This window comes from Rhinopithecus roxellana, chromosome 13, assembly GCF_007565055.1.
Source record: "Rhinopithecus roxellana isolate Shanxi Qingling chromosome 13, ASM756505v1, whole genome shotgun sequence".
Taxonomy (NCBI): Eukaryota; Metazoa; Chordata; class Mammalia; order Primates; family Cercopithecidae; genus Rhinopithecus; species Rhinopithecus roxellana.
This window is the reverse complement of record NC_044561.1, coordinates 89,731,627-89,749,081: the sequence shown is the minus strand read 5'-3', so window position 1 is coordinate 89,749,081 and position 17,455 is coordinate 89,731,627. Positions and strand designations below refer to the sequence as shown.

General features: G+C 39.6%; 1 protein-coding gene across 4 annotated transcripts in view; it reads right to left on the bottom strand.

Moving 5' to 3' along the window:
* Window positions 1-15,298: 15,298 nt before the first annotated feature.
* Window positions 15,299-17,455, bottom strand: part of ESF1 (ESF1 nucleolar pre-rRNA processing protein homolog) — a 66,870-nt gene continuing 64,713 nt past the window's right edge. For 3 of the 4 annotated variants that reach the window (XM_010355257.2, XM_010355258.2, XM_030915611.1), the window contains exon 14: window positions 15,302-16,143. In XM_010355257.2, coding sequence (XP_010353559.2) covers window positions 15,850-16,143 — 294 coding nt within the window. In that variant the 3' untranslated portion in view covers window positions 15,302-15,849. Of the gene's footprint in view, window positions 16,144-17,455 lie in introns of all 4 variants that reach the window. The other variant, XM_030915613.1, reaches the window with a different exon arrangement.

The following is a 17,455-nucleotide window of genomic DNA, read 5'->3' as shown; positions in this document are numbered from 1 at the left end:
TGGTTATCTTACTCCACTTGCCCAACAGGCTAAGGAGAGAGACGCATTGGCAGCAATATTAGCGAATATGAATACGAATACAGGAAACAGAGATGAGGGGAGGAGCGTTTCTAAGGACATTCGAGTTTCGGCTCCCAGTCCTTTCTTGAGCACTGATTGCTTTCTTGCCTTTGGATTCTGTGCTATAAGACTCCACAGTATCCTTCTAATAAATATCCATGCTCATGTCTTTTTAAAGTTTTCTTAAGCTAGTTTGAGTTGGTTTCTGTTATGTGCAACATTCCTAAGAATATGGATAGGGAAGTGGAGGGTCACTTGAGCCCAAAGAAATCTGAAGAAACACAATTCTCATATGGTTTTGTTGTTTTTCTTTTTTTGAGATGGAGTCTCACTCTGTTGCCCAGGCTGGAGTGCAGTGGCATGATCTTGGCTCACAGCAACCTCCACCTCCCAGGTTCAAGTGATTCTCCTGCCTCAGTCCCCTGAGTAGCTGGGATTATAGGCGCCCACCACCATGTCCAGCTAATCTTTGTATTTTAAGTAGAGATGGGGTTTCACCATGTTGGCCAGGCTGGTCTGAAACTCCTGACCTCAGGTGATCCACCCACCTTGGCCTCCCAAAGTGCTGGAATTACAGGCGTGAGCCACCGTGCCTGGCCCCCACATGGTTTCTGATACTGCTTGAGCTCTCCAGAAGAACTGAAAGATTGTGACAGACCTATAAGTCTAAATTATGGATCCAAAATGGAGGAAAATACGTAAATCAAGTAATTGTTTTCAGAGTTTTTGTTTAGTTGAAAAATGAGCTGTTGTCAGAGTTAACCTGTTCCATATTTTAGAGTTGTTCCACTTCTAACTAAAATGTCTTTCCTAACTCTTAGTTTGAGTTTAATAATTTTTCCATAAAAAATTAAAAATTTTAATCTGTTTTATTGACCATTTCCTGTCCTGCTCATCAGATGAACTTTTTGAAGTATGATTGAGTACACTATTTCTACTAATTCAAGAGAAAAGACAGTGCTAATTAATTTCAGATTTTAGTAAAAAGACATTTCAAAACGTAACACTGCCACACTGGGGATAAAATTTCAACGAGTTTTGGTGGGGACAAATCAAACCGTAGCACTGCTCAAGACAAAAAGCATGTGTAGTGATGAAGGATAATGAATGACTCAATTTTAATTTTTAAAAATTCATAAAAACAGCTCATAGCCCCAAGGCAGGAATTTCTCACAACTTGCCCCAACACAATATAATTTGTTAGTCTATTTGCTTTGGCACTGTCAGATAGCATGGAGTTTTCATCTCCACATTTTGGCCAAATTTGGGTAATGTAGAACCCACACTTGAGGCTGGGCACAGACTCTCACTCATACATTTTCATTTTCCCCTATGCCTGATTCTGGTTTGCTCTTGGCAACTACTCCTTCATAAACTCTTAGAGGAAGGTGATCATGTGAACCCAGAGATGCTGAAAATAGTTTGTAACTCTTGTGCCAGTAGTGCTTGCAGAACAGAGGGTCCCATTTGCCTTCTAAGGGGGCTTGTCTCACTTCTCTTGACTCATATCCACATCCAGAAAGCTGGGAACCTTACAGTGTTGAGTATTCTATTCCAGGAATGTCAAGATGCAAGCACTCTGACTACAACGCAAAATAAAGAGTTTCTTTAAGAATATGGAGAAATGATCTGCAATGGTCTCGACATAAGGCAAGATAACCCACAAAGATGATAGCCAAAGGCCATGATGTTTGTCTTTATATTAGGTAGGATATGGATAGAACAGCAAGTAACAGAGACCTGAGAAAACAAGGGCTTAAACAAATAGGATTTAATTTTTCTATCACATAGAATTTTTGGAAAAGTCCATGGATGAAATGGTGGGTATGCTCTACAAAATCCGCTGTAATCTTGGCTTCTTCTAGCCTACCATCCATTGTTCCTAGTTAAGTGTTCCTAGTTAAGAAGTGTGGCTTTTGTCTTCAGGACCTAAGATGACTGCTAAAGCTCTAGCCTTTTACATTCGCATTCCAGGCAGTAGAGTAAAAGGATGGAAGAAGGCAAGAGGCAAAATTAACTAGTCTGATGACTTCAAAGGAAGATCCCTAGAAGCTGTCATTTGCATATACACCAGGATACAAAGAAGAATGAGTAAAATAATCTTTATTATGGAAAGCCCTATGCTCAGCTAACAGGTTCTATTACTGTGGGAGACAGAGAGAACAAATATTTGGAAACAACAATTGTTCTCACTTACTATCACTTCAAGTTCCTTGGAGAGCGTGCATAACCTTTCTACTGGTCTGACCTGCTCAGTGATCCTATGTACTATGGCCCAACTGCTGGTAGAGAGCTTTCTCTGCTGATTTGGGGTGTTCTGTTTGCAAAGAATAAAGACTCACTCAGGTAATCTCAAATAATAGAATATTTACTATAATGTAATACACTTTATAAAGGTGGGAGGTAGATGTTCATCAAATGGCCAATAAAGCAGATCTCATTTTTCCAATATGACTACAAAACATCTCCAGAAATCCATTTCAGAACTTTGTCATTCCCCCATTAAGGGGTGTATTTCCTTACCTGGGAAGATTTTTTTGATTGCTGTGACTGATAAAGTAAGAATGGCCGAAGTGATATTCTGTGTCTACTGAGGCAAGGTCACAAAAAGTAATCGTTTCAGTTGGGTTCAGTGGCTCATGCCTGTAACCCCAGCACTTTGGGAGGCCGAGGCAGGCAGATCACCTGAGGTCAGGAGTTCGAGACCAGCCTGGCCAACATGGTGAAACTCGGTATCTACTAAAAATACAAAAATTAGCCAGGGGATGGTGGTGGGTGCCTGTAATCCCAGTTACTTGGCAGGTTGAGGCACAAGAATTGCTTGAACCCAGGAGGCGGAGGTTGCAGTGAGCAGAGGTCATGCCATTGCACTCTAGCCTGGACAAGAGTGAAACTCCGTTTCAAAAAAAAAAAAAAAAAGGTAATAGTTTCCATCACCTTTGGAACTAAGCCCTATGCTCCCAGCTGACAGCCAGCACTAACTTGTAACACATGTGAAGGAGCCATCTTGGAAGCAAATCTTCCAGCCTTCAGGGTAGCCACCTCAGCTGATGCCATGTGGGGAACAGGTGAGCCTTCCCCTATAGCCCTTTGCAAATCAAACATTCTTGAGAAAACATATTATCGTAGTTGTTTTAAGCTGTGAACTTTTGGGGCTATAAAAATGAGTAACAAGAACTGTCAGAACTCAAGGAAACACCCATGGTCAGGAAGCACAATATAGCTGGGCCTTAACGTGTACTGGAATATACATTGAGGAACAAGAGGGCCTTTCAGGATCTAATACAAGTCAGGTGACTAGACTATCTTTGTACACTTGGGTATCAGTCAGGATCCAATTAGTAGACAGAAACAGTAACTTGAATAAGGTAAGTTTAGATAATTATTCATTATAATGGGATTACAGTAACACAGAATTGACAACAAAGGAATAACTGGGGGTTGGGGAGAGAACTCTAAAGAATATAGGAATCATGGATATAGAGAACATGCACTGTACCTAGTGCTGAGATAGAGCATTCAAATGAGAGGCAAATCTGGAAAAGCCTCTTCATCCCTGTGGGTTGATGTCCGAACTTCACTGGTGAGGGAGCAGCTGTAGCACACTGGACTGTGAGAAGTTACTGGGGTGCCACACTGGCAGGACTTGCTGGGAATCTGGCTTCTGGAGAGCAGGAGAGAAACCTTCCACAGGTGTTGGACACAGAAAAGCAATAGAGAGAAATGAATAAAACCAAAAGCTGGTTCTTTAAAAAGATCAAGAAAATTAATAAACCTCTAGTTAGAATGACAAAAAAAAATGGCAAAGACAAAAATTATCATATATTATAAATTAAAAAAGAGATATCACCAGACCCTTCAGACATTAAAATGATAATTAGGAAATACTACCAAAACACCCATTATGCTGAAGTGAGGAGCGCCTCTGCCTGGCCACCCACCATCTGGGAAGAGAGGAGCACCTCTGCCTGGCCGCTGTGTAACTCTCCAAGTGTGAAGTGACAACCTTGTGTGTGATTTTTCTCCCCTCCCCAAGTTTGCATTTTTGATGTTGAAGTTTACTTTTCAATTAAAAAAAAAGCCTGTTATGCCTATAAATTCAACAACTTGAATGACATGGACTAATTCTTTGACATACACAAACTATCAAAATTCACTCAAGGCCGGGCGCGGTGGCTCAAGCCTGTAATCCCAGCACTTTGGGAGGCCGAGATGGGCGGATCACGAGGTCAGGAGTTTGAGACCATCCTGGCTAACACGGTGAAACCCTGTCTCTACTAAAAAATACAAAAAAAAAAAAAAAAAAGCTAGCCGGGCGAGGTGGCTGGCGCCTGTAGTCCCAGCTACTTGGGAGGCTGAGACAGGAGAATGGCGTAAACCCAGGAGGCGGAGCTTGCAGTGAGCTGAGACCCGGCCACTGCACTCCAGCCCGGGCGACAGAGCGAGACTCCGTCTCAAAAAAAAAAAAAAAAACCCATGACATTATATTATCAAATTCAAATAATAACATATTAAAAAGATAATACATCACAACAAATGAAGTTTATCCCAGGAATACAAAGCTGACTAAACATTTCAAAATCAATAAATGTAATTCACCATATTAACAGGCTAAAAAAGAGAAACCACACATGAAAACAACAGATGCTGAAAAAGCATTTGAAAAAAAATGCAACATTTTTTCATGATTAAAAATTTGCACAAAACTAGGCAAAGAAAGAAACTTTCTTTACCTGATTAAGGGCATCTCCAGGTAATATACTTACTGGTGAAAAACTGAATGAATGCTTCCTTCCTAAAATGGGAAGCAAGATCACTTGTTGGCTGATTTGCTCCAGACGACCACCTGAGTAAATGCCAGAGAATAGGCAAGTAGGCAAAGTAAAAGAAAACTTTATTTACAAGCCAACGTGAAGGAGGGGCAAGGTTCACCGGTCTCCGGCGGTGGAGGCCGACGAAGTCGCTCCGGCGTTCTAGTGCGAGGTTTCTAGATCCGCACAGGAGCAGGGGCCAAGGAAGTTGCGCCGCGCACCCACGGGGAGCGGCTTTTATACCCTGGGCCCGGGAATGGGAGGGCAGTGGGCAGGACATAGGCGGGTCGGGGCGGGCGGTAGGTGTGGCTAGGCGGGTTCCGGTTTTTCTCCGTGGGATGTCGGGTTGCGCCTGCGCAGTCCACCCGTGTCTTTCCCGGGGGCGGGAAAGTTAACAATGAAGAACCTGGAAATGCGCCATTTTAGTCCCTTTGTTCTTTTTGTTCCCTCCCTCCCTCCGTCCAGACATTGGCCTTTTGGCTAAGATCAAGCGAAGATGGGGAGCAAGACATTATCTATTCTCACCACCTGTATTCAGCATTATACTGGAAGTTGTAGCAGTTGTACTAAGGCACAAAAAATAAATAAAAGGTATGGAAATACGGAAGGATGAAATTAAAATGTCTCTCTTCATATATGACATGGTTATCTTTGGAGAAGAATCTTTAAAAATTCTTTAAAAATTTTTTTTAAATTAAAAATTTTTTTTAAAAATCTTGAAAACTTTCCTAGAATTAATAAATAAGTTTAGCCAGCTTGTGGGATACAAGGTCAATATACCAAAATTATTTGTTTTTCTATATTCTAATAATAAACAATTAGAAACTGAAATTTAAAAGTATCACAATAGTACAGAAAATATTGCAACACTTAGGTATAAATTTTTTTTTTTTTTTTTTTTTTTGAGATGGAGTCTCGCTCTGTCGCCCGGGCTGGAGTGAGTGGCCGGATCTCAGCTCACTGCAAGCTCCGCCCCCCGGGTTCCTGCCATTCTCCTGCCTCAGCCTCCTGAGTAGCTGGGACTACAGGCGCCGCCACCTCGCCCGGCTAGTTTTTTGTATTTTTAGTAGAGACGAGGTTTCACCGTGTTAGCCAGGATGGTCTTGATCTCCTGACCTCGTGATCCGCCCGTCTCGGTCTCCCAAAGTGCTGGGATTACAGGCTTGAGCCACCGCGCCCGGCCCAGGTATAAATTTTTGTTTGTTTTTTTTTTTTTGAGATGGAGTCTCACTCTGTCACCCAGGCTGGAGGGCAGTGGCCCGATCTCAGCTCACTGCAAGTTCCCCCTCCCGGATTTACACCATTCTCTTGCCTCAGCCTCCCGAGTAGCTGGGACTACAGGCGCCCACCACCACGCCCAGCTGATTTTTTGTATTTTTAGTAGAGACGGGGTTTCACTGTTAGCCAGGATGGTCTCAATCTCCTGACCTTGTGATCTGCCCGTCTTGGCCTCCCAAAGTGCTGGGATTGTAGGCTTGAGCCACTGTGCCCGGCCAGGTATAAATTTTTAAAAATATCTGCAGGGTTTGTATACGAAAAACCAGAAAACGCTGGTGAAAGAAACCAAAGACTATAAAAGATATATACCATGTTCATGGTTTGGAAAGATTCAGTATTATTGAGATGTCAATTCTCCACAGGTTGATTTATAGCTTCAATGACTTTCTAAAACAAAATCTCAGCAGGCTTTTTTGTAGGTATGAAGAAGCTGATTTTTAAATGGTTTTATATGGAAAAGCAAAGAAACTAGAACAGCCAACACAATTTTGAGAAAGAACAAAGTTGGAAGACTTACTGGAAACTGGAAAGCTACAGTAGTGAAGATAGCGTGGCATTGGAAAGAGGATAGACAAATAGATGAATAAAACAGACTGGAGAATCTGGAAATAGACCCAAACAAAAAAAAGACCAATTTATTTTTATTTTTTATTTTTAGTGACAGGGTCTCACTCTGTCACCCAGGATGGAGTGCAATGGTGTGATGGCTTACCTTGAACTCATGGGCTCAAGCAATCCCCCTGCTAAGCTTCCTGAGTAGCCCACCACAACCGGCTAATTTCTTAACTAGTTTAAGAGAATAAACTAGGTATTGATGGAACGTATCTCAAAATAATAAGAGCGATTTATGACAAACCCACAGCCAATATCATACTGAATGGGCAAAAGCTGGAAGCATTCCCTTTGAAAACCGGCACAAGACAGGGATGCCCTCTCTCACCACTCCTATTCAACATAGTGGTGGAAGTTCTGGCCGGGGCAATCAGGCAAGAGAAAAAAATAAAGGGTATTCAATTAGGAAAAGAGGAAGTCAAATTGTCCCTGTTTGGAGATGACATGATTGTATATTTAGAAAATCCCATTGTCTCAGCCCAAAATCTCCTTAAGCCAATAAGCAAATTCAGCAAAGTCTCAGGATACAAAATCAATGTGCAAAAATCACAAGCATTCCTACACACCAATAACAGACAAATAGCCAAATCATGAGTGAACTCCCATTCACAATTGCTACAAAGAGAATAAAATACCTAGGAATCCAACTTACAAGGGATGTGAAGGACCTCTTCAAGGAGAACTACAAACCACTGCTCAACGAAATAAAAGAGGACACAAACAAATGGAAGAACATTCCATGCTCGTGGATAGGAAGACTCAATATCATGAAAATGGCCATACTATGCAACGTAATTTATAGATTCAATGTCATCCCCATCAAGCTACAAATGACTTTCTTCACAGATTTGGAAAAAACTACTTTAAAGTTCATATGGAACCAAAAAAGAGCCCACATAGTCAAGACAATCATAAGCAAAAAGAACAAAGCTGGAGGCATTATGCTACCTGACTTCAAACTATACTACAAGGCTACAGTAACCAAAACAGCATAGTACTGGTACCAAAACAGATATATAGACCAATGGAACAGAACAGAGGCCTCGGAAATAACACCACACATCACAACCACCTGTTCTTTGACAAACCTGACAAAAACAAGCAATGGGGAAAGAATTCCGTATTTAATAAATGGTGCTGGGAAAACTGGTTAGCCATATGTAGAAAGCTGAAACTGGATCCCTTCCTTACACTTTATACAAAAATTAATTCAAGATGGATTAAAGACTTTAGTAATATAAAGGTATGTAAGATATGTAAGACCTAATACCATAAACCCTAGAAGAAAACCTAGGCAATACCATTCAGGACATAGGCATGGGCAAAGACTTCATAACTAAAACACCAAAAGCAATGGCAACAAAAGCCAAAATAGACAAAGGGATCTAATTAAACTAAAGAACTTCTGGCCAGGCACGGTGGCTCAAGCCTGTAATCCCAGCACTTTGGGAGGCCGAGACGGGTGGATCACGAGGTCAGGAGATCGAGACCACCCTGGCTAACACCGTGAAACCCCGTCTCTACTAAAAAATACAAAAAACTAGCCGGGCGAGGTGGCGGGCGCCTGTAGTCCCAGCTACTCAGGAGGCTGAGGCAGGAGAATGGCGTGAACCCGGGAGGTGGAGCTTGCAGTGAGCTGAGATCCGGCCACTGCACTCCAGCCTGGGTGACAGAGCGAGACTCCATCTCAAAAAAAAAAAAAAAAAAAAAGAACTTCTGAATGGCAAAAGAAACTACCATCAGAGTGAACAGGCAACCTACAGAATGGGAGAAAATGTTTGCCCTACCCATCCGACAAAAGCTTAATATCCAGAATCTACAAAGAACTTAAACAAATTTATAAGAAAAAAAAAAAACAACTCCATCAAAAAGTGGGCAAAGGATATGAACAGACACTTTTCAAAAGAAGACATTTGTGCAGCCAACAGACACATGAAAAAATGCTCATCATCACTGGTCCTCAGAGAAATGCAAATGAAAATCATGAGATACCATCTCACGCCAGTTAGAATGGCGATCATTAAAAAGTCAGGAAACAACAGGTGCTGGAGAGGATGTGGAGAAATAGGAATGCTTTTACACTGTTGGTGGGAAGGTAAATTAGTTCAACCACTGTGGAAGACAGTGTAGCAATTCCTCAAGGATCTAGAACTAGAAAGACTATTTAACCCAGAGATCCCATTACTGGGTATATACCCAAAGGATTATAAATCATGCTGCTATAAAGACACATGCACATGTATGTTTATTGTGGCACTATTCACAGTAGCAAAGACTTGGAACCAACCCAAATGTCCATCAGTGATAGACTGGATTAAGAAAATGTGGCACATATACACCATGGAATACTATGCAGCCATAAAAAGGATGAGTTCATGTCCTTTGTAGGGACATGGATGAAGCTGGAAACCACCATTCTCAGCAAACTATCACAAGGACAGAAAACCAAACACCACATGTTCTCACTCACAGGTGGGAATTGAACAATGAGAACACTTGGACACAGGGCAGGGAACATCACACACTGGGGCCTGTTGGGGGGTGGGGGGAGGGGGGAGGGATAGCATTAGGAGAAATACCTAATGTAAATGACAAGTTGATGGGTGCAGCAAACCAACATGGCACATGTACACCTATGTAACAAACCTGCACATTGTGTACATGTACCCTAGAATTTAAAGTATAATTTAAAAAAAGAGAGAGAGAGAGAGGGGATCTCATTATGTTGCTCAGGTTGGTCTCAAACTTCTGGCCTCAAGTGATTGTCCCACCCCAGTCTCCCAAAATGCTAAAATTACAGGCGTGAGTCAGTGTGCCTGGCCAGATTTTTAAATTAAAAGTTTTATTTTGAGATAATGGTAGATGTCCATGCAGTTTTAAGAAATAATACAGATTCTGTGTTTCATTTACCCAGTTTCCCTCAATGGTAATGTTTTAAAAAACTGTAGTACAATGTCACAAACAGGACAATGACATTGATACAAATCATCTGACGTTACTCAGATTTCATGTTTCACTTTTATTCATCTGTATGTATGTGTTCATATTTAGTTCTATACAATGGCATGATCTCGGTTCACTGCAACCTACCTCTCAAGCAATTCTCCTGTCTCAGCCTCCCAAGTAGTTGGGATTACAGGCACCCACCATCATGCTCTGCTAATTTTTGTGTTTTTAGTAGAGACGGGGTTTCGCCATGTTGGCCAGGCTGGTCTCGAACTTCTGACCCCGGTGATCCACCTCGGCCTCCCAACGTGCTGGAATTACAGGCATGAGCCACCACGCCTGGCAATTTCTTGTGATTTTCTATGTAGATAACTATGTCATCTGCAAGTATGCAGAGTTCCACATCTTCCTTTTCTATCTGTATGGTTTTAATTTTTTTGTCCTATTGCAGTGGGTAGAACTTCCACTATTGTGCTGAATAAGAGTGGTAAGAGTGAACATCTTTGCCTTGATCTTAGAAGAAAAGCATTTAGTCTTTCACTATGAAGTATGTATGATGTTAGATACAGGTGTTTTGTAGATACTATTCACCAAGTTGAGGCAGTTCTCCTCTATTCCTAACTTGCTGAAGAGATTGATTGATTGATTGTTTGATTTAGAGATGAAATTGCACTCTGTCACCCAGGTTGGAGTGCAGTGGCATGACTGCAGCTCACTGCAACCTCCACTTCCCAGGTTCAAGTGATTCTTCCGCCTCAGCTTCCTGAGTAGCTGTGATTACAGGCACATGCAACCATGCCTGGCTAATTTTTGTATTTTAGTAGAGACAAGGTTTCACCATGTTGGCCAGGCTGGACTCACAGGGTTCACTATTTTGGCCAGGCTGGTCTTGAACTCCTGACCTCAGGTGATCCACCCACTTCAGCCACTGTGTCCAGCCTGAGAAGTTTTTATCATTTATAGATGTTAGATTTTGTCAAATACCTTTCTCATCAATTGATATGATCATATGTTTTTTTCTTAAGTCTGTTGATATGGCACACATTGATTGATTTTGAATGCTGAGCCAGCTTTGCACACCTGGAATAAATCTTGCTTTGTCCTGGTGTATATTTCTTTGCATACATTGTTGTATTTGATTTGCTAATACTTTTTTGAGAATGTGTGTGTCTAAGTTCATGAGACAGATTGACTCTCTGGAATCAATCATAACAGTGAACATCATCCTGTAGTTTTCTGTATTTATACTGTCTTATTTTGCTGTCAAGGATATACTGGTCTCAGAAAGTAAGTTGAGAGGTGTTGATTCTTCATTTTCTCAAAGAGACTGCATGAAATTTGCATTAATTACTCTCAAATAGTGGTTAAAATTCCCCAGTGAAGTCATTTGGACTTGGTAATCTCTTTTTTGGGAGTTTAATTAATTTAATTAATCTCTTTTTTGGGAGTTTAATTAACTAAATTAATTTAATGACTATAGGACTATTTGGGTTATGGATTTTATGTGGTTGACTTTTGGTGACTGACCAATTCATTTTTGATAAAAGTACTCAGGCAATTCAGTGGAGAAAGAACAAACTTTTCAATAAGCAATGCTGAAATAAATTAACAGTTATATGCAAAAAAAGAGTGTCAACCAAACCCTAACACCTTATACAGAAATTACTTTAAAATGTAAAATGAATCTAAATGTAAAACATAAAATTCTAAGATTTTTAGAAGAAAATATAGGAAAAAGTCTTTGTAACCTTGGTTTTGTAAGAAAGTTCTTAGATATGATACCAAGGCAGTCCATAAAAGAAAAAACCGATAAATTGGACTTCATAAAAATAAAACATTTTTGCTCTGTGAATGACACTGATTAAAGAATGAAAAGACACAGGCCATAGAAAAGGATAAAATATTAGCGAATCACATACATGACAAAGGACTTGTATACAAGATACATAAACAATTCTGAAAAGAATAACAACTCAATTTTAAAATAAGGGAGCAGAAGACATGAACAGACACTTTACCAAAGAAGATATACGGTTGGTAAATATGCACATGAAAAGATGCTCAACATCATTAGTCATTAGCAAAATGCAAATTAAAACCACAATGAGATACAGGTAAACACTTATTAGAATGGCAAATAAAAACACAGTAGCCCAAAATGAGCATCAACAAAAACTGACAATATCAAGTGTTGGTGAAGATGTGGAGCAACTGGAACTCATATATAGGAATGTAAAATGGTTCAACCACTTTGGTAAGTAAATTTGCAGTTTACTATAAAGCTAAATATAAACTTACCATATGACCTAGGTGGAAAACCTGTGTTTCACACAACAACCTATACATTAATTACAGCTTTGTAATTGCCAAAAACTGCAAACAACTTTGTGTTATTTAGACCAATAGATGGTAAATACTTTTTCTACAGAAGAGGAAACCTAAGTAATATGTTGATGGTTTTAACAATAACCAACAGTTTGTTCATGCCTCCTTGTACGTATACCCTTCTGCATTGTGACTTTGCCACTTGTTGGTTTGGGGTTTGGCCATGTGATTTTCTTTGCCAGTGGGACAATAGCAAATGTGACACTGTTGGAGGCTTGAAAATGTTTGTGCATTGGGACTTATTCTCTCTTGCAGCTGGGAACCCTCTGTCACATGTAAGGCTTGGACTAGCCTACTAGATGAGAGATCCTCTAGCCACCCTAGAACCATCGGAGTCCTCATGCAGAGTCATCAAGCCCCAGCTGAGCTGGATCTTAACTGCCCAGCCAAACTATAGATTCATAAGAAGGAATAAATGCCATTTTAGGCCACTAGATTTTGGGTGGTTTGTTAAGCAGTAAGAGCTAACAGATATAGCTGATATTAAGTTAATTTGTCTCCAATCTGGTGGACCCAAAAGTAAATTCTTTGGGCCTGCCTTCTTTGCCTCTAAGCAAAGTAAAAAAGTGGTTCTCCATCTTTGCTGAACACTGGAATTATCTAGGTAGCTTTAAAAAATAGTGACATCTGGGCTGGGTGCAGTGGTTCACACCTGTAATTCCAGCACTTTGGGAGGCCAAGGTGGGTGGACCACTTGAGGTCAGGAGTTTGAGACCAGCCTGGCCAACATGGTGAAACCCTGTCTCCACTAAAAATATGAAAATTAGCTGGGCATGGTGGTGCTTGCCTATAATCCCAGCTACTGGGCAGGAGACTAAGGCAGAATTCCTTGAACCTGGGAGGCAGAGGTTGCAGTGAGTCGAGACCACACCATTGCACTCCGCATTCCAGCCTGGGCAACAGAGTAAAACCTCGTCGCGAAAAAAAAAAAAGAAAAAAAAAAAGAAAAAGAAAAAAAAATCTGGATACTACTGGTACATATATGATTTAATAGGTATGAGGTGCAGTCTGGCCACTAGGGGTTTTTGACATACCAAATGATTCTAAAACAGAAAAAGCAAAGATGTTACCTATCTAATATATTGGTCTGCTTGGTAACGAACATGGAATGAGTGCAGTTTCCACTCTCCTGCTCGTGTCTCTAGTGTACCTCTCTCAGAGAATATGTAGTGACAGTATTGTGTATCAAGCTGATCTCCAAGATTTGCTGCTGGTGAAGCAAATCAGAGCTTCACCAGTATTAAGTTACTTATGACTTTTTCTAGATGCTACAGGGTTGACCTACTCTCCATGGTCTCAACGGCAATAAAAACTCCAACTAAATGTCTAAATGTGACCTTAAGACCCATCAAAACTACCCTCACTTATTTGCTGAATTATGATGGTGGCCACTTTTTAATCCTAAATTTCACTACTGGCAATAATTTGAGAACCCTAAAGTTATTGGTGTAGAATATTTAACACCTGATAATGCTGTTCTCATTTTTTTTTTTCCTACCTAAAAAATATCAACTCTTTGAGAAAAGGAGCCAGGGCTTTGTATGACTTATGTAATTTAAGTCATAACAATTTAATAACAATTTTTTTGTTATAATTATGTGCTTGACTAGTAAAATGAGATTTTATAATGAAATGCAGTGACTTACGGGCTCAAAAACAGAAAAACCAAACCCAATGGCTCAGGTTCACAGAAACCTTAAAATCAGACTCTGATTTTGATTTTTGTGCAATTACTACATTATAATTAAACAGTTTAAAGAGAACAAAACTTTTCCCTTGCAGAGAATGAAATATGAAACATAAATTTGTTTATAGATCATACTCATAAACATATTAAGATTCATGACTTTTCAGTGATAATGTGGGGAGTTCACAGATTATCTAAAGAAATCATGTTTTATTTGGCTGAATCATCCAACAATGTCAGTGCTTTATGATGAAATCAGTTCCCTGTTTGGATACTGGGTATTTTTCTGTTATAATAATTTAAATGTCCCTTTTTTCTTCCCTTTACAGACACTATTTATACTCCCTTATTATTTTGATATCACTCTTTTCCATCATTTTAGTCTTTAAAATATACGCTACATTGGTGACTTTTTGTTTTGTTTTGTTTTTAAATAGAGACAGGGTCTTGCTCTGTCACCTAGGCTGGAATGCAGTGGTGCAATCACAGCTTACTGTAAACTCAAACTCCTTGGCTCAAATGATCCTCCCATGTCAGCCTCCCTAGTAGCAAGGACCACAGGTATGCACCACCACACTTGGCTTGTTATATGTGCGCACACACACACACATATATTTTGAGACGTCCATGTATTTTGAGCGTGGGTCCAGCCCAGGCTGGAGTGCAGTGGCGCAATCTCACCTCACTGCAACCTCTGCCTCCCAAGTTCAAGCGATCCTCCTGCTTCAGCCTCCTGAGTACCTGGGGCTACAGGTATGGGCCACCATGCCCGGCTAATTTTTTGTACTTTCAGTAGAGATGGGGGTCTCATTATGTTGGCCAGGCTGGTCTTGAACTCCTGACCTCAAGTGATGTGCCTGCCTCGGCCTCCCAAAAGGGATTACAGGCATAGGCTACCATGCCCAGCCTATAGTCTTATTATATTGCCCAGGTTGGTCTCAAACTCCTGGCCTCAAGCAATTCTCCTGCCTCAGCCTCCCAAAGTGCTGGGATTACAGGTGTGAGCCACCTTGCCTGATCAGTAGCTTTGATTTTTAATACCCCAAATGTCAAGTTTACTATTAACCACAAACCTTGTCAAATTCCTGTTGCCTTTCAGAAGTTACCATATTTATAATTTGCTCCAAGTTACAATGTTGGTTTTATTTACATTTATTTATACAGCATATCTAATCTGACTGTCTCAGGTGGTCAGTTGTTTATAGATGAGATCCAAGAGTGTTAAGGCCCTAGATGTGTTTTAAGAAGAATTAAGATATCCTTAAACTTTATAGCAGCATATCCACCCTTCTGAAGTATTCCAAAAATCTGAAGGACAGACAGAAGAATTTTCTGTTGTTACCAAAAAGAAAAACCACTGGAGAGCTCATGAATATTTCAAATGCAATTATGAGCAATGCAACTCTAGAACTGCCTTTAAATGGAGTTGTCCCTTAAAAAGTTAAAATCAGTTTTCAGGTATTTTTTCCAGAGAGTACTTTGAGATGCATAAAATGGAATAAATCAGTGCAATACAAAATAATGAAAATATTTTACACTTTTATTTACAAGTTAATTTCATAAACAGACTATATTTGACTAAACAACAAAAAGTTCTTGACTTCCATCCTTTACGGCTAGAAAAATAAATTATTTTAATAGTTATTTAAACATGCCTCCTGCTTCCAGAGAAATTAATGTACTAAATACATGTTTTTTTCAAATTATCCCTAACGTTTACATAAACTTAAGAGTAGATATTGCTCTATTTTTACAGAGAATTGTAAATAGCCTTTTAAAAAGCTAGAGTAACTTTCCACTAGTTAGAATTGAACATCGTAAAATATAAAAATTTTATAAACCCTATAATTCAGGTAATTTAATTATGACTAATCTGTAGGAATGTGCAATACAAATTTGGCAGTCATCCACAATTAAGTATAATTATTTATGGATAAAAATTTTACCATGTCAGAAAAAGATTTTATTCCTATTCTTGAAAGATAGCTTTGTTCCCAATAAATATTCTTCCTGCTATTTCTGTACATTTTAGGAAAAGATGTATTCAATTCAAAAATAAGTAACATCCAGTTATTTGACTTTTTGCTTTTTTCTTGCTTGAAACTGCTCTGTTTTGGTTTTTATAGATTTAATCAACATTGACAAAGCAGGATCAATGGACTTCCTTTGTGATTCTTTTTCAATCTCACTCTCTTTTTTCTTTATTGCCTGTGTAAGTTCTTGTTCTTTCTGTTCTCTTTGCCGGGCTTTCTCCTCAAGGATTTTTTCCATAGCTTTCGTTTTCTTGAAATTGGGATCTGAGGGGTCCAAATTGAACAAGTGGGAAGTGTACATTGCCTGAAACCGTGCATCGCTAACATTTACCTGCAAATCCAAAAAAAAAAAAAAAATTAATAAATTAATTAAACAAAATTACTAAAGCAAAAGGCCAGAAATGGGGCCAAATTTAGAAAGTTGGTGAGTTGATTATATAAAATACAAAGCTGAGCGTTTGTACTGATTCATTAGGAAACTGTTTTTCCATAGATCTTTATGGCCTACCTTTGGACCACAACTTGTGGGGCACCCTGTTCTTATCATGCAAGGACAATGTATTTCAAAGGGAATTACAGTGGGCCATATATATATAACTACAACGATCAATTAGACAAAATGACTGTAGGAGTGGTTTGTGAGGCAGGGCTTTCCCATGCTTACAGCACAAAATTAATTTCTCACCAGCATAAATAAGCCAATCAGAACATTTGCTGGAGGCCCTGAACTCTGAGTACATTTTTAAAAATTTTAATCTTGGTGCCAAAAATAAGGAACTATCGAAGGTGATCCATAGATCAAAAGATTTAAAGACCACTATGGCAAAGAATCCATCCGAGATCAAGGTCTGGTCACACACAATCCCCAAATTTATCTTCTTTCTATAAAAACTTGTGGTTCCACATTTAAGAGTATATCCTTAACTCCAGCCAGCCTTTGAGGATTGCCAGGCAGATGGGTAACCAGCAAGAAAGGGAAACACAGGAAACACAAGTCTATCTGGAGATGGATTGTAGCTCTACTTAGTTATCATGAGGACAAGAGACTCAATACCCAGAACAAGGAAAAAATCCCACAAAAAATATTTATAAGCATGATTATTAATATATGAAGGCAGAATGACTACAAATCATTCTTTGCTTTTCATAAGGAAACTAACTCAATAAAAACCTCCCTGGAATGGGAGCACATGTGAAACTGACTCAAATAACAGAAGCTACAGAGTAGCCCCCAAATCATTCTGTAAGGACTTAGAAGCCATCTGTATTCTACCCTCCATTGTTTGAACAAATTCAAAATTTCCCAAATTTCCCCCATCTTATTCAGGGCCAGTTCTTCCACATTAATGGTTGGAAGTCATTAAGCAGTTTCTAATAGCTATTTGTAGATTTTCGGTAGAGGGCTCAAACTCATGCTTAGGGGACTCTGCAGCCATTAGGAATATGTACTTAACAAAAAGAGACAGGAGTAATGGAAACAAAAAACACAGCAACAGAGAAAACATGGCTTACTGCGCTGGCCACTGCACACAGTGAGAGTGGGACCTGTTGTGACATGAACCTGCTATTCAAGCATACCTTTGTTGGTCTGAGGTTCACTATATGTGATTCTAACATTAAAAACTACACATTTTTGGTACAAC